At 49.0% G+C, this 20,072-nt stretch overlaps 1 protein-coding gene across 1 annotated transcript in view; it reads left to right on the forward strand.

Moving 5' to 3' along the window:
- The window catches only part of SNX29 (sorting nexin 29), a 502,531-nt gene that overhangs the window by 301,427 nt on the left and 181,032 nt on the right, over positions 1–20,072 (forward strand). The window contains exon 15 of the mRNA XM_021698163.2: positions 12,685–12,801. Coding sequence (XP_021553838.2) covers positions 12,685–12,801 — 117 coding nt within the window. The remainder of the gene's footprint in view (positions 1–12,684; positions 12,802–20,072) is intronic.

Below are 20,072 nucleotides of genomic sequence, written 5' to 3' on the forward strand. Positions count from 1 at the left end.
TGGTTCTACTGCAGTAACAAGCACTCCCCAATCCCAGTGATGTAACACAATAAAAGTTGATTTCCCATGCTATGTGTCCAGCATGAGCTGCTCGAGTCCTAGAAGACAGAGGAAAGTCACATTTGATGAGCCCCTCTATAGGGGTCGATCGTGGGGAACCACTGTGATACTGTTGCATTTATCCTCACTAATATGTCATGGGGCTTCAGTGACCCGGAGGAAAAGTTGTTTCCATGGCCCTCTGTGGAAGGAAGAGAGGTGAGTGATGTTTGTGGAATGCCTGCTGAGGGCCGGGCCGTATTCTTGGTACTGACGCATCCATTGCATCTTAGTTACATGGCACAGTGCCCCTTGCAGGGAAGAGGGTACTGTCTCAACAGTGGGACTTGAAAATGTTCAGAACTGGGGAGAAATGGTAGCCACTGCTCTTCATGGGATGTAACCGGCCAAGGGCGACCCCAGGATCAGACCCAGTCTGTCTGCCTCTAAATTGCATGCTTTTTGTTGGTTTGTTTTCTAAACCATTTTATCCTGTCTTTGTATCCTAATGACCCTGGGGCTTCAAGAAACGTTACAGGTGTACACTTTTTCGTGTGTTACCGGGAGCTACAAGAATCATCATCATAGTTGGGGCACTGTCCGTTGAGCCCTAGTTGTGTATGGACTCTGTTACTAGCGACCCTGTGATGTAAGTGCTTCTGTGGTTGCCATTTTATTGATGCAGAAGCTGGGCCCAGAGAGGCTGAATGACTTGTCCAAGGTCAGCTAGCAAGTGACTGGCTGATGGGGTTCCCCATCCTGGCCGTCCAGCTCTAAGTTCATCCTCCAGACCACTACCCTACAGTGCCTGCTTAAACTTGAACATGACCTTCCTTCTGTACGGGTGTCTGTGTCCCCTGCTCACTGCTTGGCTCCCCCCCCCCGGGAGAAGCCACATGATCATTACCCCAAGGGGGCCACCTCTCAGCTTGAGGCACGTGCTGTGTGATACGAGAAGGGGACTCTCCAAGGAGAAAAACATTTTTTTGATCATAAAATTTAATGTTTTCATTTACTGTCTTTCTTTTGAAACTTGGGCATAATATAGTGAGCTGTGTTTGAAATATTCAGGGGGTCTCTGTATTCCTTCTGATGGAACATGATTAAGAATGCATGCTGGCGGGGCACCTGGGTGGCTCAGTCGTTAAGCGTCTGCCTTCGGCTCAGGTCATGGTCCCAGGGTCCTGGGATCGAGCCCCGCATCGGGCTCCCTGCTCAGCGGGAATCCTGCTTCTCCCTCTTCCATTCCCCCCTGCTTGTGTTCCCTCTCTCGCTGTCTCTCTCTCTGTGTCAAAATAAATAAATAAAATCTTTAAAAAAAAAAATGCATGCTGGCCTCCCCTCATTTCTAGAAGACATTGGAATATGACAGAGAGCCATATAATTTCAGAATTTACATCTTGATATGAAATTCTGTGCTTTCCAGCATTCTGCACAATAAATGTAAAAGCAACACTCCAGGGTGAAATAATTTTTGAAGAAACCTCTGGAATGGGGAGCGGGTGTTGGATACGTGATATTATATAATTTCCTGGGTCTGGCAACCAGTTCTGCGGAACGAGAAGCAGCTGTCCCATGGTGAGCACCTCCCGTGTGCCACCCTGGGTGCTCTGAGGTCTGTTCCTGTCCCGTTTGGTTCTCCCTGTAGCCCTGCCTTCTCTGTGACAGATCCCCACTCAGTAGCTGAGGAGACAGAGTGCAGGGGCTTGGAGGTGGGGCCTGGGTGTTAACTTGTTCTCCTGCCTTCGGCTGCCTAGCCTCCTCCTGCCCTGCAAGCTTCAACTTGGTAGAACTTCTGGACCTCTCCCCTGGGCCCAGGCTGAGTCAGGGTCTCCCCTCCATGTTCCTGCAGCACCACTGGCCGCACTGTGTGGGGACCGTCAGAGTCTGAATCCCGTGGAGACAGGGAGTTCCCTGAGGGTCACCGCTGCTGCCCAGCCCCCAGGACAGTGCCTGGCACACCAGCGAAGGGCCAAAAAGGCAGATGAAGTAGTCGTTCCGAAGTGTGCAGGGAGGCACATTTGGCCTCAGGAGGAGCTTTATAAAATAATGACTCCAGAGCTGCAAGAGATCGTATATACCCCGTGGTAGTTAGGAGCATGGGCTCTGGGTTCGGATCCCAAGTTCTCTGTTGGTAAATCCTGACTAGGACTTCCCCTCTGTAAGCCTCCGTGTCCTCCCCTCTTCCTTGGGGATGGTAGCTAGAATGCAGAAACTGCCAGGGCCGGGGTTTTATCCCTTTTGTGGGCCGCTGTATCCGCAGTGCTGAATTACAGGGCTTGGTGGGTGGTAGATGCTCCATCGAAACTTGTCGAATGGATGAGTGTGAGCATTTTTAGCTCTTGCAGAGGAGTTTTCAAAGAAGGGAATCTGCTGTGGCCAGGCCTCAACAGGTTGCCTGCGAGTGAGCTGATGTGTGGGTAATGCTGAGAACTAGGTCTGACACAGAGTGCGTGCTCAGGGTTGGTTCCTGGTGATGAGGGCTCCCCTCTTCTTCCTCCTCCTTCAGTGCTGGCCCTGCAGGCTGGAGAAGCCTTTCTCTGCTGGGAGGTGGTTGAGGTGCAGCTGCCTTCCAACTCTGGGATCCTCAGGAATCAGTAGTCGTCCCCCATGAGCCAGCCTGAAACAGCAATGCTTTTGAAAGGAGAGGCCAGCAAAGCTTTCTAAAGTAATTCTTGACCCCTTTTCACAAGCTCAGCTGAACACCATATTTTATACTTGTGATGGCTTATAATTACAACCATTGTATGATGCCAGGTAAACTGCATTATCTCTGGTGTTAACAGAAAGGAGACTTGGTCCTCTTCCACCATTGACCCTCCCATAATCGATCCAGCAAAGAAAAACCCGGAAGTGTCTGGTTTTGTTGCCAGCTTTGGCAGTGATTCCAAGTAAGATGTGTGGAGATGGGCGAGATCCTGTGCTCCATTCCAGGACTGTGAACTGTGTGGGAGACAGCACTGTCTGCTGGGTGCACGAAGGCTGGCCATGGCATTGCCGTGCCACCTCCTGTAGGAGCTTTGTGTAACAAAAAGAATGTGGGTCTGGGTGTTAGCTATCGCAGTAACCTCTCTGTGATCATGGGCAAGGGTTCTAGACTCTTTGGATCTCATTTTCCTCCCCTGTGAAATGGGAGCAACAGTAGCACCTGGAAGGATGTCTAAGGCCACTGTGTACAGTTGTGCAGGTTGTTCACTGCACAAAGGCATGTACTCGGAGTCCAATAGGAGCTTTATCCAGCCCCTGCCGCACCCACTGAGCCTAGGCCCCACGAGGCTGTAGCTACCCAGAATGCACACCTTTTTGTTGTTTGTGCAAAAGATCCTTTATCTGTGGCCCTCCAGATGCTTGATCTGTATTGGTGTTCAGAAAACAGCAGCTGTTCCAACTACTGCTGATGCATCCTTCATGGAGACGATGCGTGAATGGCTCAAAGGAGTTGGGGAGGGAGGTAAACTGAGATTTGAGTTAAGCTTTGAAGGGCAGATGGAGGTTTTAGGAGGTGTGCGAGGGAAGGAGTTGGAGGAGGAGCTCATAGTCTGGTCAGTGTCAGTCTTTCCCTTGAAATGTTGCCTCCCCTCCTCTTCCCACCTCGCCCCTCCTTCTACGTCACCTCTCTTTCCATTGCTTGAATCCTGTGTCAAGGAAATGAATGGGATGCCACTGAAAGCTGTTTTTAAATTTGGGGTTCTGGAGAAATTTCAGTGTAGACAAAAACGGTGTCACGATATGTCTCTGTGCCCGTTACAGGCCCCACCCAGCTCCTTCTCCAAGACCAGTCCCACTGCGTGCTAGCCCTCCTCTGCCCCCTCCTCCATATTATCTTGAGGTCAGTTGCAGATGGCATGTCACCGTATTTGTCAACGTCATTGACAGGTGTTAGGCAGGACTGGGTGTGATCTGGTTTGGGTTTCAGGGGGGCTGTTTGAGCATCAGCTTGGGAGTGGGGTGGAGAACAAGATGGACAACAGGGGCTGTCATGTTTGTTCAGGTGGGAGATGGGGGCCCTTCTGACCCAAGGTTTGGGTGACCCGTTGGAGGAGAGGGAGTGGATCTGAGAGAGGTTAACGCTGTAGATGGTACAGGCCTGTGGCACCGGATGCTTTCGTGGGCGCCTGGTTAATAACAAATAATGGCTGTAACAGTATGGAGTGCTTGGTGCATGCCACACTCTAAGCTAAGCACTTCTTACCTCTTAACTCATTTAATCTCACAGGAGCCCCGTGAGATTTACACTGTTAGCAGCCCTCACATTATGGAGGAGAAACTGAGGCCCAGAGAGGTAAAAGCGATTTGGCCAAAGGCTCTGCTAGGAACGGGGCATCGTCTCCTGAGCCCAGGCACGCACCTTGGACACAGCGCCAGGCGGCCTCTCTGCTGGGGCTCCAGCAGGAGGGTGGCAGGTGACGGGACCTGTTGGGGAGCTTCACAGCTGCCTCTTGCCTGTGTGTTGCTCTTGTGTGAGCACATCATTCAGCAGAGGGCTGGAACTCATGGTTCTGTTTTGTGTTCTCTCTTTTTTTTTTTTTTCCTCTCCCGTCATTGCTCATTTGTCTCAGCCGCTGGGAAGGTGTTGGCTGATGCTTGATTATCACGCTTTCTGTATATTCTGCCTTTGTTCTTTAAGGGCCATTAGCTGAGGCAGGAAAGAAAAGGTGTTATCTGGGCTGTTCACAGCTGCTCCGTGTGACCTTTCTCCACGACTCGCCCTGTGTATTCTCCAAAAGGTCACGCGTCAGGAGAAACGAGGACCAGCACTGGGAACTGGGACCCAGCAGCTCTGTGTCGGGGCTGGCACAGTTACCAAAACATCTGTCTCTCAGAGGCATCCCATTATTAATTGAGCTGTTGTTCTTTCTGGGTGTTTCTTTCCCCCCATTAAATCGTAATCCCAGCCGAATGTTTTCAAGTATGACTTTGCTCAAGCTCGGCGGTTCTGAACACACAGGGGCTAGCTACGGAGGAGATTAAGGGAGGCTCTTTCAAATTGAACTTATCAGCAGGGTTTCCTAACAAGCCTCTACTTATCTCAGAGCCCACACAGTCTATCTCGGTGGCACTTGAGGATGGGTCTGTCTCAGGCTTCGGCTGAGTGTGTCACTTGACAGCTTTATAATGTGATGTCGAGGAGGACCAGTCCCGAGATTGCAGAGCTGCTACCTCATCGGGGGGTGGGGTGGGGGGAAGTGGGGGGAAACCTGAGAAGCTCCTGGGCTCAGCAATACCCCCCTCCCAGCTCCGTCCTCCGCCCAGCAGGATCACAGCAAAAGGTGGCCTGGAAAGAAGGAGGAAACTGGGGAGACTCAGAAGACAGGTGACACAGGGTTGTGAGCTTTGGGGTTACTGACCCCCCCCCCAATAGACTGTAACTTTGGACAATCACTTGCCCTTTTTGAAACTTGGTTTCGCCTTCTGTAAAATGGGCATAGAGCTGTACTTCCCAGGCTTGTACTTTGTGCAAGCGTGGAGAGCCCTTGGAACGCTGCCGGACTCTAGGAAGTGCTCGTCATGGTTACTGAAGGATCGTTCACTGGGCTGGGCCGGGAACTACTAAACTCTTTCCCTTTGCTCCTCATGACACACCTGGACAATAAGGGACAGTGTCCTCATTTGACAGAGAAGATAGTGTGAATCAGAGATATGAAATTACATACTCATGGTCACAGAGCGGGGAGTAGACAGAGCCTGGATTGGGCCTCCACATCCCTTGTTTTTCTATATCCCATCCTGATTTGAACGATCCTGAAATAATACCTGAGAGTCCCTTGGGATGTCTTCATGTTGAAATTGTCACTTAGAAACTGGTTTCCAAAATGTCTTCACATGAAGCAAAAACCACTTTGCGGAAGGCTCTTCCTGGTGCCCGCGCATTCCTAGAACGTTCTCTGGGGCTCTCCTTTGGACCCGGAATTCCAGGGTAGGGCCTGCCTTAGCAGAGGTTCTTGCTTTCTCTGGGTGCTCTTTCCTGTGCCACCAGGGTATCCTCAGGGTGGGTGTCTGTAAAACGGTCTGAGGCTGGGCCTCTGGGGGCTCAGAGGGCAGTGGGATCAGCCAGAGCCCAGATGGCGGTCTTCCTCTGCCTGCTGATGGCAGCCATGCCCTGTAGGGTTGATGGTGCCTTTTCCCTGGTGTGTATGTGTGTGTGGGCGCGTGCATGTGCAACCATGCCCTTTCCTAGGGGCTGTGTGCACCGTGTGTGTGACCGTTCCTTTCCTGGAGTGCGTGTACGTTAACGTGTGCACCTGTGTGTGTGGCTGACAGTGCGTCGTCCGGCGGGGAGGTGTGAGTGTGCCGATGTTCCTTGCCTGGGGCAGTGCTCTGAGTCCTTGAGCCCAGGTTCGTCAGCCCTGGCAGGCCCTGTGCTGTGCTGTTGAGACAGTGGCTCAGCATCCTGGTGATGCTGGGTGGAGAGGCCAGGCACAAGAGTCCAAAACATGGACTCGGAACTTTGGCTCTTGCTTCCGGTGCTGCTGGCTTCCTGTGTGGCCATGGGCAAGGTGCTTACCCTTTCTGGGACTCCATCCCCTCAGCTCTGAGATGAGGAAAGGTAAGAGTGTTCACGTCCTAGGGAGGCACAGCATCCGATGAAGTGCTTCCTGGAGGGAGGGGGGAGCAGCGGTAGAGCAGAGTAAGTGCTCCTGACTCGCCCTCTCCACGAGCACTGCTCATCCTTGCGAGTCTCCTGCCCCCACTGGAGGAACAGGCTGGCTTTAGCAGCAGGACACCTTACACAGGGCTCTCAGCCTCTCTGAGCCCAGGCTTCCTCTCACCCCAAACGGTCCCAGGATTTCCCTTGCTCCATGATTGATCCATCACCTGAGGGCTTGAGTGGTGGAAAGAATACCGGCTTTGGAGCTCTGATAACTGGGTTCAGACCTCAGCTGTCATTCGTGAGCTCTGGGACCTGAGACTGCCTCAGCCCCCGAGCCTCACCTTCCTCCCCTGGGAAATGGGCACGTTCAGGCAACTGTAGGAGAGACTGAACATACTGGGTCAAAGAGGGTGGTGGCAGCTATAACTTTTCCAGGACTTCTGAGACCTGTGTGTCCTGGCCTGGGTGTGGATACTCAGTATTTTAGTTACTGTTCCCGATTGTCTTAGTTTTCAAGCCCAGATTGACACTGTGCAAGAACACAGTCTGGAAGAGGGACAGGTATTGATGGCATCGTTTCTATCTTGTTTTGAAAAAACTCAACAAGTTTTCTCTAAAAATGGTCCTGTTTGGGCTTTCTCTTTTCATCACCATTCATCATTGTTTCTGATAATTAGCGTAAGACATTGTTTCAAATACAGCCTATATGTTGTAGATAGGTGCCTTTCAGACTACCTGCGGTGAAGAGCACCATTTCCATTTCATTGCAGACTGACATGTGTACAAAAAAAAAAAAGTCTAGAAAAACCATGGAATTCCTGATTTCATAGCAATATGAAATTGTGTTAAATATTTGTAGACCTTTACTGTCAACTCCTGTTCTTCCTTTGTCCCAGACGGGTAGCTCAGAGCCCACCTTCTGCATCTCGGCCCCTGTTCCCGGGCCCCTCCGGGCAGCCCGGCTGCAGACTAACCGCACCGTTAACCAGCACCCCACCATGTGAGGTGATGTCTGCTGTCTGTTGTCAGCCGGCGGCTTGAGGTAGTTTTTCTCTGGCTTGTGGCTTTGTTCACCTCGGTGAGAAGGTGGAAGTAGATGGCTGACAAGTGGAGAAGCTTCTGTGACATCGCGGTTGTGCAAATTCGGGCTGAAACACTAGGTTTTCTGCAACTAGGGACTAGCCCACCTGCAATTCATACCTCAGCCTGTGAAATGCTTCCCCTTGGTCTTTGCTGGTGACTCCCAAATCTGAGGGATCATCATGGCCAGTGGGATCTTTTTAAAAAGTACTTCTTCGGACTGCCTGCCCCTCACTGAGTCAGTTCCTGAGAGTGAGGGCCAGAAATCTGTATTTTTCAAAAGGCCTCCAAGTGGCTAATGACCAGCTTGTTTTGGGAGCCACTGGTCCACACTGCGCTACTTCCCTTCACTCTGTGGGGACACTCCTCTCCTTAACCCCTGAAGGGCTCAGCTTGTCTCCTCTAGCACAAGATGGCGTGCAGAGAGCAGAGACCGTGGCCGTCCCGCCCTGCCACTTCCTGACCCCCACAGCTTAGTCTCACAGCCTGGCCTCTCGGAGCCTTGAGGCTCATCCTTAGGGAGACACGCCCAGCATGCAGGAGGGATGCAAGCGAGGGTCCTGTGAGCAGATGCACGTAATACCTGGAACAGGCCTGGAGCATAGTTGGTGCTCAAACGTGGATTAAGACAGATGGGCATTGGCAGGGTCTTCGTCTTTACCTGGGTGCAATGTCCTCATCACGGAAAGAGGGTCTAGATCCCTCCCTGCAGCTTGTGTATGTGGGACCAAAGAACAGCTTGTGCATTTTATAAAACTTACGATGCTGAGACTTCAGAGTGAATGTTCTCAGATAGTTTGGGGTATGTGACCAGAAGAGCCTCAGTTGCCGTTGAAATTTGGGGGTTGTCTTGGTTTAGTTAATCAGGGAAGTGTCTAATTAGGTAGCTGAGGGAGGGAGAAGCATGGTTTGCTTGAATGTGATTAGATAGAACATTCTGATATCAAAGGAAATGCCAGAGGCTTTTTTTTTAAATTTATAATTCTTTCGTGATTTGGCAGGTAATTATGATAATTCCTGGGATTTTCACAGACTTAAAAGCTTTTTCACAGCCACATTATTTTTGGAAATCGTCTTCTCTGATGCTCCAGCTGGAATGGATTGCTCAGTCTCCTGAACTTCCAAAGCTTTCGTCTTCCAAAGCCCAACTCAAATGTCACCTTCCTGATGACGCTTCCCCCATCCCTTATGCCAGGGATGCCACGTCGGTGTCATCCATAGGCCAAGTCTGATCGGTTGGGTGTGGCTGCCTGAGTGTTTCCTTCAGGAAGGAGTGCAGCCAGCGACTAGTCGTGTCTGCTGGGGGGCCAGAGGTGGGAGAGCCGATAAATTTTACTGATCTCGTGTGGCTGAGCATTTAGGTAGGTTCCAGCCCTTTGGAGCTAAACTGGTGTTTGGGGCCAGGTGCAAGTAGAGGGGCTGGGTACCTCCCCAACAGAGATTTGCCAAGTCACAGGTGAGTGATTTTAAAAGTTTGATAGATGTTGCCAAACAGCCTCTGACTTAGAGTCAAGAAGTCTACTGTCTTCTCTCCACTGTAAAGGCCAAAACCCAAAACGTGACTGAGAAGTGCCTGCACTTTATTAATTCATGAGTTGTGCACTTTGAGAGGCTGCCTCTCCAAATGGCCCTGGGCATTGTGCGTGGGGGTGAGGGAGAGGCTGCCCAGCTTGTGCCAAGGCTGAGGGGAGAAGTGAGGGACTCCTGAATGTTCTCTCTGGGGGAGGCCTTCCCTTATGCCCCATCCTCTTTCCCAGTCCTCCTCTCCCGGTGAGCTCTAAGTTTGTCTGATCTCTAGGGTGTGAACCCCATGACCTTCCTGGGCTCCCCCGCCCCCCAGAACCAGGCCTGGCACATGGTTAGCAATTCTGTTGGTGACATTTCCTTACTGGGGAACAATGAGTCTCTCTCCACAGCTGAGTTCCTTGGTATAGCACATGTGGCCCCTTTCCATCTGGCTTCTGCAGATAGCCCTGTCCTCCATTTCCCTTTGATGTGATCACCCACCCTGTACAACCAGCTCTCCTCCACTGAGCACTTGCCACGCACAGACACAGTGCAGAGCTGGTTAAGTGCGGCAGCTCATTCCGGCCGCACAGTGGCCCCATGCAGTAGGTAGGGTTTTGAATTGCTGTTTTGTAGGTGAATGGCTCTAGGATCCTCAAGATTAAGAGCCTGGCGCCAGAGCACACTGTAAGGAATCAAGTGCAGGCCTGTTTTGCCCCAGAATCTGAGCCCTTAACTGCCTGTCTCAGCTGCTCCTCCCCGCCGCCCCAGCAACCTCTGGGCCTGTGCGCCTGCGGTTTCTTCTGCTGGATATGCCTTTCTTCTTCCTATCTCAGGGTGACCTTCTAGAGCTCAGCCTGTTTATGGGACATAGAAGACCTGTGGGTCTGAGTGACTTGAGATGCTGGGGAGGGGGGCAGGTGATGGCGTTAGAGAGGCTGATCACGAGTGTGTTTGGGTTTTATTTATCCTTAGAGCAGTGGGAAGCAAGGTTTTAAACGGCAGGTGATATCGGATGTTGCTTTGGGAAGATCACTCGGTCTTGCTTGGCTGAGAATGGACTGAAGGGTAGCCAGTGTCTGTCTGTCTGTCCCATTCCCTGCGACTCTCTGTGGCTGCTGAAAACAAGGACTGGTCAGGCAAGACCTGTTGAGTGCCCTCAGAGCCTAATAGAAGCTCCAGCCAGTGGTTCTGCTGCCTGCTTTTGTTTCTATAATCTCCACTTCCTGTTCTGAGGCTCTCGGAGTCTTGAATCCATTTCTAGTTACACTAGACTTGGAAAGAGTTATTCAAGGAACAGTAAGCTCAGCATGGTTTATGTAAGATCAAAGCTGTTGGTCTCAATGGCTGTATGTAGGGTTTTCTAATCTAGAAACTCAGAGTTTCAGAGCTTAGCTTAGTAACAATGAATAATGCAGTTCTAATGGTTACTCAAAATTATTTCATCAGTTTATCTCCTCAGTTCCCCCGATTCCAGGCCCGCCCCCCCCAATTCCCTAGGGAAATTAAAGCTTTGACTTGGTCACGTCACTCTTCTGGCTGCAAAAGAGAACCAGGGTTTTGACAGCTCCTGATAAATACCATTGCAAGCTGGGATGTTCTGCTGTTTTATGCATTTACGGAAAATCGTTTTAACACTCTGGCTCCCACTGCAAAACAAAGCAAAACAAAAACAAAGCAAAACCTTGCTTTGCTTTGGAAATGCTGGTGGCATTTATTTAAAGGTCTATTTTGTGGGGGTACAGTAGCAGGTATTTAGCAGTAATATTGGCAGTTGTGTGTTTCCTGCTTACTGTGTGGTAAACGATTCTCCGCCCCGGGGAAGCTCATGGAGGATTTGGGTGATTGCTGTGTGGAGGATCTGCAGAAGCGTTATAAGCGGTATTGTATTTGTTTGTGAAAGGCCAAAAGAAGATCGTCCTAAGCTTTTACCATACAAAAGGAATAACGCAAGTGGGAAATATTAATTTTAGGTCTGTACAAAAAGAAGCTGGTTAAAGGCTCAGTGACTTATTCTCCTGTTGTTAATTGCATAGTCCTTGGAATGTCTTCTGTGCTGTTCTCACTTTGCATTTCACTCTGATTTGAAAGAGGTGAGCACCTGGGGCACAGGGGGCTGCCACGGACACGGACAAAGCAAGTTGAAGGAATCAGGATGTGATTGGGGGTCCGGTGCATTTTATGTTGCTTGTACCACGGCTGCCTTTAGTTTTCAGGTGAATAATTCTATTTCTTTTAATTCTTTTATATATTTTAATTCTTTTAAAGAGCCCAAGTGGTTCTACCAACCGATAAATGGAAGAGTGTTCATTGTTAGCAAACTAAAAAGTAAGGAAAAATAGAAATGATGGGAAGAAAATCTGTCCCTTGACTAATGTTAATATCTTGTGTATTTCCTTTTATGCCTTTTACCTTTTATATAACAACATATTAAAAAAAAGGAGGCCCCCCTCCCTTACTCCTGAGGCCCCAAGACTTAGGTTGAAGATCCTTTCTTTTCCTACAGAATGTCTCCCTATATCCCTTCTTGATTCTGAGTATGTTCTACCACGGTGCAAGTGGTAGAATCGTGGCGTTTGGCCCCGTGGTCAAGAGCCAGGGCCCCAGAGTCAGCCCTTCGGTGGCGGTATGACCTTGAACTAGCTGCTGCTACTCTGTGACACCGTTGCCCTCTGTAAGGTGGGAATGCTAACACCTGCCTCACGAAGCCAGCGTCACGAAGATGCGAGGAGCACTCGGAAGGGCTGTCCCTGGCAAAGATGAAGCGGTGACTGAGGGCTCGTTGTGCCGCTGCAGTAGGATCTGTCACCGTCGCCGTCGCCCCAAGGCTCTGGCTCTGTGTTCCCGGTTTTCAGAACCAAGGCCCCGAGGAACAGAAGTGGTCAGTTACTCCACCTGTGCCATTAGCCGGGTGATTCTTTTTTTTTTTTTTAAAGATTTTATTTATTTATTTGAGAGAGAGAGAATGAGAGAGAACACATGAGAGGGGATAGGGTCAGAGGGCAAAGCAGACTCCCTGCCGAGCAGGGAGCCCGATGCGGGACTCGATCCAGGGACTCCAGGATCATGACCTGAGCCGAAGGCAGTTGCTTAACCAACTGAGCCACCCAGGCGCCCTAGCCGGGTGATTCTTGGCAGGCACAACTCAGATGAGGAAGAAAGCCTTGGCTAGAAAAGTGTCCGTGAAGGATAGAAACCAAAGGCCCAAAATGACCTGATAGGGCCCTGTCCTGACCATAAACTGCGGACGGTTGATTCTGTAGTGTTCACGTCAACCCAGTCACAGATATGTTCGACTTAGAGGCGGCTTTGCGCAGTTCATAGGTAAGCACTGTTGTGTCTCCGGCCCGACAACCTCCTGGTGCCTTGCTGACGAGTGGCAGGCCTGGAGAAGGTGGGACGCGTGCTGGGGGGTGGCGCGCGGGTCTGCCCTCTGAGCCTGACTGTTTGGTGCTTGTGTGTTCCAGGTGGCGGAGATGCACGGCGAGCTGATTGAGTTCAACGAGCGCCTGCACAGGGCCCTGGTGGCCAAGGAGGCCCTCGTGTCCCAGATGAGGCAGGAGCTCATTGACCTGCGGGGACCGGTGAGTGCTCCCCCCTTGGGAAGGTCCCAGCCTCACTCTTCTGCCTGCTTTGTCTGTCTTCCCAGCCTCTGCTGCCCACAACCACGCTGTTGAGTTTGTTCATCGTTGGCAGTGCCAAGGGTATAGAAAAGTACGGAGACCAAAAGAGTGAGCTATCATGTACCCACTGTCCAGATTTCATGTGCATTAACCTTCCCTACACTTTGCTTCAGGTGGGAAGGGGTAGAATAAACACGGTGATACCAATTCTATTTGAAGCCTCCCCCTGGCAACATTTCATGCCCCCGCACCCCATAGTCAGTATCCTGAAATCAGTGTATAGCCTTCTCCTTCCTGTTTTTATGCTTCACTACATAAATTTCCATGAGCAACAGTCTTGGTTTTGTGTAACCTTTACTTAGATGATGCTACCTGTATATATCTCCTTGGCCCTTGTTTTTGTTTGTTTTTAAGTCAGTATTGTGGTTTGAGGAGTATCTCACACAGTTCTAGTAGAGGATTTTCAAACTGTGGCTCTCTTGATACTTTGGCCCCCTTAGGGTAGTCCCCCCATATCTGCGGTTCCACTTTGCCATGGTCTGGAAGCAGATGACCGTCCTTCTGGCGAGTTGTTAGGAGGTCATTGGTAGTCGAATGCCACATGACAACGCCTCCGTCACTCACCTCCTCCATCTCCTCATGTGGGCGTTGTGTCCTTTCACATTGTCACAAGAAGGAAGGGGGAATAAAGGACAATAAGATATTTTGAGAGAGAGGATGCATTCACATCTTTCATTACAGTATATTGTTAAAATTATTCTATTTGCTGTTGTTGCTAATCTCTTAGGTGCCGAATTTATAAATTAAACTTTGTCATAGGCATCACATAAAGGAAAAAGCAGAGTATATGTAGGGTTCAGGACTGTCCCGAGCTTCCGGCATCCACTGAGTCTTGGAATGTGTCCCCCACAGTTAAGGGGGAAGATTGTAATTACTTGTTGTGGGGGCTGTCCTGTGCTTTGTGTAGGATGTTTAGCAGCACCCCTGATTTCTACCCACTAGAGGCCAGTAGCACCCCACCCAGTCATGACATCCAAGAATGCCTCCAGACATTGCCAGACATTCCCTGGCCAAACCACCATGGTTGGGCGGGGGGCCTGGTCTGGTTCATTCACTTCCTTGACTCTTGAGTTCTCTCTTGAGCGAAGTACCATGATAATTTTAATCCAGTCGCATTTTACTGGACAGTTAGGTTGTTTGCATTATTTTGCTATTGCTGCAAACCACGATGCTGAGAGCATTTTGTCCTCTTGTACATGTTCACAATAGCTTCTTCATTTCAAAGGTTTTGTCTAACATTGTGTCCAGTGTTAGATGTCCATAGATTAAAGAATCTTAGGCAAATTCATCAATAGAACTGTCCTCAGTGGTGGTCAGTCTTGTTTGAAGTTACCCGCACCTGCTTCTCCTGATGTATTATTTTGATTCAGATACTAGGTGTTACTTCATTTATAGACCACTCTGTATAGATCCTAAAATCTTAAAAAAAAATAAAATAGGAAACCATAAATATGATATCATCATCATCATCTCTCCACTACCCTTTGTTCTTTTATACCATCAAATGTGTTCAGATTTCTCACTGTTCCATAATTTTTTAGAGTTTTTAAAAAATTAGGATCCACGTGAGGTCCATGTGTCATCATTGGTTATGTCTCTTGTGTTTCTTTTTTCATTTTAACACAGTTGTTTTGACTTGAGTAAAATAGAAGCTGAAATGTACCATCTTATGTGGTGGGGTGGCCTTAGGTGGAACCCTCACCTCCCTCCGTCTCCTGAAGCTTGTCCTTTTCCCCAGCCGGATCTCTGCCCCGTGGAACCCTGGCGCCCCATTCCTCCCTCCTCCAGCCCCTGCCCACCACCGTTTTGCTCCCTTTGTCCGTGAATCGAAGCACTCGCTGATGTTTCTGTCCATCCGTCGCGTCCTCCTTCTCTTTCTTTTCCTTACCATGTGTTTGTGGAAGACCCTGGGTTGTGTCACCACCTGAACCTGGCTTATGGCACCTCTGCAGCGTTCTTCTCAGGCCCCTCTTTTGCTTGTATTTTCTTGAATTGGCACTTGGGTCTGGGGGTTGGGATGGAGGGTTAATTTTCCTGCGAACATCGCTGTCGCTGGGGCGGTGTTTTCCATCCGGAAGCACACAAGGTCCGCCTGTCTCTCTTTCCGATCCTGGCAGTCCTGTATTAGCACTTCCTGCATCCACTACACAAGCGTTTCCTTGAGATCTGCGCCCGAGGGCGAACTTGCCAAATTGTGTGGTTTGGTATTTTAAACGTTACTGAGTTTTACTTTTTTTTTTTAATACCTGTTTATGATCTCTCAGTCAGTGTGCAGGAGTTCCTGCCAACACTTCTGGGCACCAGGCGGGTTTTAACTTGTGTTTTTATGATTGCAAGCGAAGCGGACCATCTTGCCATTTGCCAGCTTGTTATTTCGGTTTCCACTTCTGTGATGACTTGCAGCCTGTGCCAGTTTCCTGTTGGATTCCATGTGTTTTCTTGCTGATTTCTAGTGGTTCTTTACCTGTCTTTTCAGTTATGCATGTTGTCAATATTCCAGCCTATGGCTTACTTACAAGCTTTTTAATAAAAGTGGAAAATTTTAAGCCTGTGGCAAAGGAACAGTCATTTAATGAAACCCCATCACTCACCTTTGCAGTAATCTCCTCAGGGTCGTTCTTGACTCATTCTTACTCAGTTCAGTCCCTTCCCAACTCAGATTATTTGGACGCATATCCAAGTCATGATATTATTTCAGGCACAAATATTTCAGTATTGATCACTAAAAGATATTTATAGTACCATCATCATCCCTAAAAAATTAATGATAATTCCTTAGTATCCTCAAATGTCCAATCAGTATTGAATGTTCTCCAGTTATCTCGAAAAAATTTTTTTATTTGCTCTAATCAGGGTCTTAGTGCAGTGCAAACAGTGCAGTTGGGTGATAGGTCTTTTTAGCATCTCAATTTGTATATTACCCTCCATATCTATTCCCCCCCCCCTTTTTGTTACTATTGAAAAACCTGGCCTTTTGAACGGTCTCCTGTTTAGGATTTTGTTGATAGCAACCCCATGGTAATCCTTACCATGTTCCTCTGTTCCTTGCCTTTCCTTTGAATTGGTCATCAGCTGTAGAGTGTAGATGAGTTTCAGGTTTGATTTTTTTTTTTTTTGGATACCTTGCCCTCACAGGTGGTGGTGTGTACTTCCTTTATATGATGTCAGCATGTGAATGTTACCTCCTGTGCTTAAAGATCTATAGTGCAGTCCCCAATTGAGTTGGTTTCCCTCACTCCTTACGTGTTCAAGATGTGTACAAGATCTTTGTGGATTTCATTCATTACTGGGATACAGGTTTTCCTATGAGGGAAACACAGTAGGTACCTGTTGTGCACTAAGAACCCTCTGTGGGAGGTGATTTCATCTTTGTTTTATAGCTTGACTGAGGCTCAGAGAGGTCCTGAATCTTTCAATGAGTATGTCATGGAGTTGGATTCAAACTCCGCTTTAATCCACAAAGTCTGTTTTCTTTCTCAAGCTCCACCAACTCTGGGGATTTGGGGAGAGCAGGTATGGGTGGGTTCCCTTGTGTTACCCATTGACCTTCCAGGCAAGGTCCCAAGGGTCCCTCTTTGTGTCCTTCCCGGCTGTGTCCCACGTTAAAGACTTAGGCAATATGGCTCGTATCCCTGCGTCCTGGCATACTCCAAGGCCACCTTACTGGAGGGGGACTTGATAGCAGGTGAGGACCAAGGAGCGGTCCCGTCCCTTAGGAGAGGTTCAGTGTGGATCCTGGAGAAGTGCCTGTGTGTCTTCTATGCTGAAGACAAGATCAGTGACTCCTTTCAGTGCAGGTGCATCTTCAGGGAGCACCTTCAGTGCATTATTCTCCTTGTGGATGATGGAAACGATGAACCAGCTGCTGTAAGTCAACAACTTCGATTTTAATAGGTAGCATGTATTGATGTCTGCCCCAAATTTAAACACTTTTAAAGTTTTAGTACTCCATTTAATCCTCCGAGACCCTAGCAGTAATTACTATTATGATATCATTTTGCATAAGAGAAAACAGGCTCGGGTATGGACTAACTCAGCCAAGGTCCTACAGTGAGAAGTGACAGATCTGTGTGCCTTGAAAGACTGGAGTTTTCTTTAAACAATTGGAACTTGTAAAATTTGGGACTCTTGACAAATCTCGTTAGACCCACGCTAGAAAGGCAAGTAGTCTAAAAGAGCATGCAGTGAAAAGTGAGTGAATCTCCCTCCTATAGCGGGCCCCTAGCCTTCCTCCCTGGAGTCAGTAATGACCCCCCAGTGTTGGGTTTGTCTTTCCAGAAATGGATGCCCGAGTAAATTGCATGCATACTCCCACATGTTTTAGTAACTGGTTGCCTATTCTATTCACTGTTCACAACATGACTTTTCCCCCACTTAACAATGTAGTTAAGAGATCTTTTTATTGTATTTTACATACAGATATACCTCATTCTTTTTAAGAGCTACATTGTGTTCCTTTGAACTGGCAATACCGTAATTTATTTAACCAGACCCCTACTGATGGATATTGAGTTTCTCATTTTTATTTTTAGGACAACGGGTAGCATAACACTCTTGTGAAACCCTACATTTGGATTAGAAGATTGTCTGGCAGTCCGTGGGACTCAGCTTGGCTGGGTGAAGCCCCAGAGATCGTGCCTTAAAAGATTTCCAGGGCACTGGGGAGGACCATCACCACCTTTCATTCTCCTCCACCTGTTGGAGGAAACCCTTCTGGGGGGCCAGCATCCATCACCAGCTCACGATTTATCAAGTTCTTGACAATGTGTTAGGCACCCACTGGGTCTTCACGTTCATTCTCTCAGTTAATTTTGAAGAGAAGCCTGTGAATCAAGCGAGGGTGTTATCCTCTTTTATAAATATGGCAACTGGGGGATGCCTGGGTGGCTCAGTTGGTTAAGCATCTGCCTTCAGCTCAGGTCATGATCTCAGGGTCCTAGGATCGAGCCCCCGCATTGGGCTCCCTGCTCAGCGGGGAGTCTACCTCTCCCTCTGTCCCTCCACCCACTTGTGGTTGCTCTCTCTCTCTGGCAAATAAAGTCTTTAAAAAAATATGGCAACTGAGACACAGAATGGTTGAGGCACTCCCCCCCCCACCCCGCCCCAATGCCTCATTATGGTGTACCGCACTGATCGTTATCTGTCTTCTCTGCTCCATGAGAGCAAATTGTCTGTCTCCTGCTCTCTTTGAGGCTCAGTGATTCATGTGGTGGGCACGGAGTTAAGGTGGGTGGGCTCACTGAGTAGAAAATTGGGCGAATGAGTGAAAGTCACAGGTAGGAGGGTGGAGTCCAGATTTTCCCTGGGCCCCTTTGACGTGCACACCCACCTGCTCTCTGCCAGGCCATGCTCCTTTTGCTTCAAGTCTGAATGCCCTTTAGGGCAGTGATGTCCGTTCACACAGAGGCGTCCCGGACTGTCAGGGGGTCCTTTCCTGGGGGCAGGTTGTGATGGCCAGAGGGAGGAGTGAGGAAAGTGGTCATTAAGGGCCTGAAGGCTGTGGGAAGGCTGGCCCTTTTGGTAGTGACCCCCAGAGGACGCCTTGACCTTGTCATCATTGCCTCAGGGCTGCTCTGGTTGGTTCCGGAGAGTCAGACAGCGGGGGCCAAAGAAAGGAGGAAGTCGGAAGCTCAGTTTCAGTTCTGGAGGCTTCTCTTAGTGAGAGGCATCTGTTAGGGAATCTCAGCCTCTCCTCCCCTCATTTCCACCCGGTCTGGCTCTCTGCTGCCCCTGGATTAGACTTCCTTCCACACCACCGGAGTGTTGGAGGGCCTCAAGGGCAGCACGGAGTTTGCTTTATTTAGAAACCCCAATTTGCTCTTCTCTCGAGTGGGGAGTAATGTGGCACCTCTGGGTGACTCAGTGAGAGACTGCCAGTAAAACCACTCAGTGGTGGGAACGTGGCAGGGGCCTGAGCATTTTCATCTCCGATCCCCAGTGCCTAGCACCACGGTGCACATAGTAGGCACTCAGTGAATGTTGCTGCTCGAGAATTTCATTTGCATGGAGTCCGTGAGGACTGTATGGACCAAATCATTTTTTTAAAAGATAGGAGCCGGGAACATGGTTTGCTCTCAGTGCTTTTTGTGATATTACAGACTTTTAAGCCAACTCACTTATTTTAAGAATGAGTTTGGGATTAGGGGTTGAAGTTTTTTCATTTTCTTTTTTTGAATGTAAGTATTTTTAGGACTCTGCTCATTATTCTTTTTCCCCCTCTGGTGTAAGATGTGAATGAATGCCCGAGTTGTTTTTTTCTTTTTTTTTTTCCTTTAGCAGGATTTGATTACAGCCCTGAGAGTTCTCTGGGAGCACAGCTCCTGTTTTGAATAATAAATGGAGACAGAGAAATAGAACCTTGTAAGATTGTAAGGCGTGGAGGTCAATTAAAGTCCTCAGCAGGGGGAGCTGAAGGCTAAGCGACTCATTACCTGTGAGTTTGTCCCCGCTTGGGAAGCAAACTTGGTCTCACTTTACATAATTGAAGCTGGATTCCTCTTTTTTTCGGCTCCCATGGTGGGTCTCTGTTTCTTTTGTCCCAAGCACCTTTTAATTGGATCCCCTCCCCTGAGGCGGAAGAGATGGCCCACTGTGGTCTGACTGGAGGCCTGTGAAATCACTGCCTTGACTCAGAGCATTAGCCCCAGTAGCTTGTCTGCCCCCTGCTTCCCCCACCCACCCCATCACTGCACTCTTACCTGTACCCTCCCTTGTCTGTTTGGGGAGGGGACTCCCCCTTTGTTAGCCATTGACCTTGTGATTGGTGTTGGTGTGCATTTGAATCCTCTCCCCCTGAGAGATCCGGGTTTCCGCTGAGCTAACTGGGGGTGTGTGTGGGGGTGTGTGGGGGGTGTGTGTGTGTGTGCACGGTAGCTTCGTGGTAGAACCCAATGCAGATCCAGTCCTTTCTCATTTTTTAAATACCATGCCGCTTACTCTTTTATTTTATTTTACTTTTTTTCTTTTGTTCATTTCAAGCAAAACGTGTCTGTTGTGCTCTAGGCCACCACACTGGGTGGTTCTAAAGACTCCCATTCCTTTGTGGTGAAGCTCTCACACATTCCCACTGCCTTCCTGCAAAATGAATCTCTCCCTTTCTTGTCTCCCCATCTCACTTTGTACATCAAAGTGGTTTCTTTTTTTAAGCCTCCTAATCAGTTCATCCTGATATC

This window comes from Neomonachus schauinslandi, chromosome 5 (genome assembly GCF_002201575.2).
Source record: "Neomonachus schauinslandi chromosome 5, ASM220157v2, whole genome shotgun sequence".
Taxonomy (NCBI): Eukaryota; Metazoa; Chordata; class Mammalia; order Carnivora; family Phocidae; genus Neomonachus; species Neomonachus schauinslandi.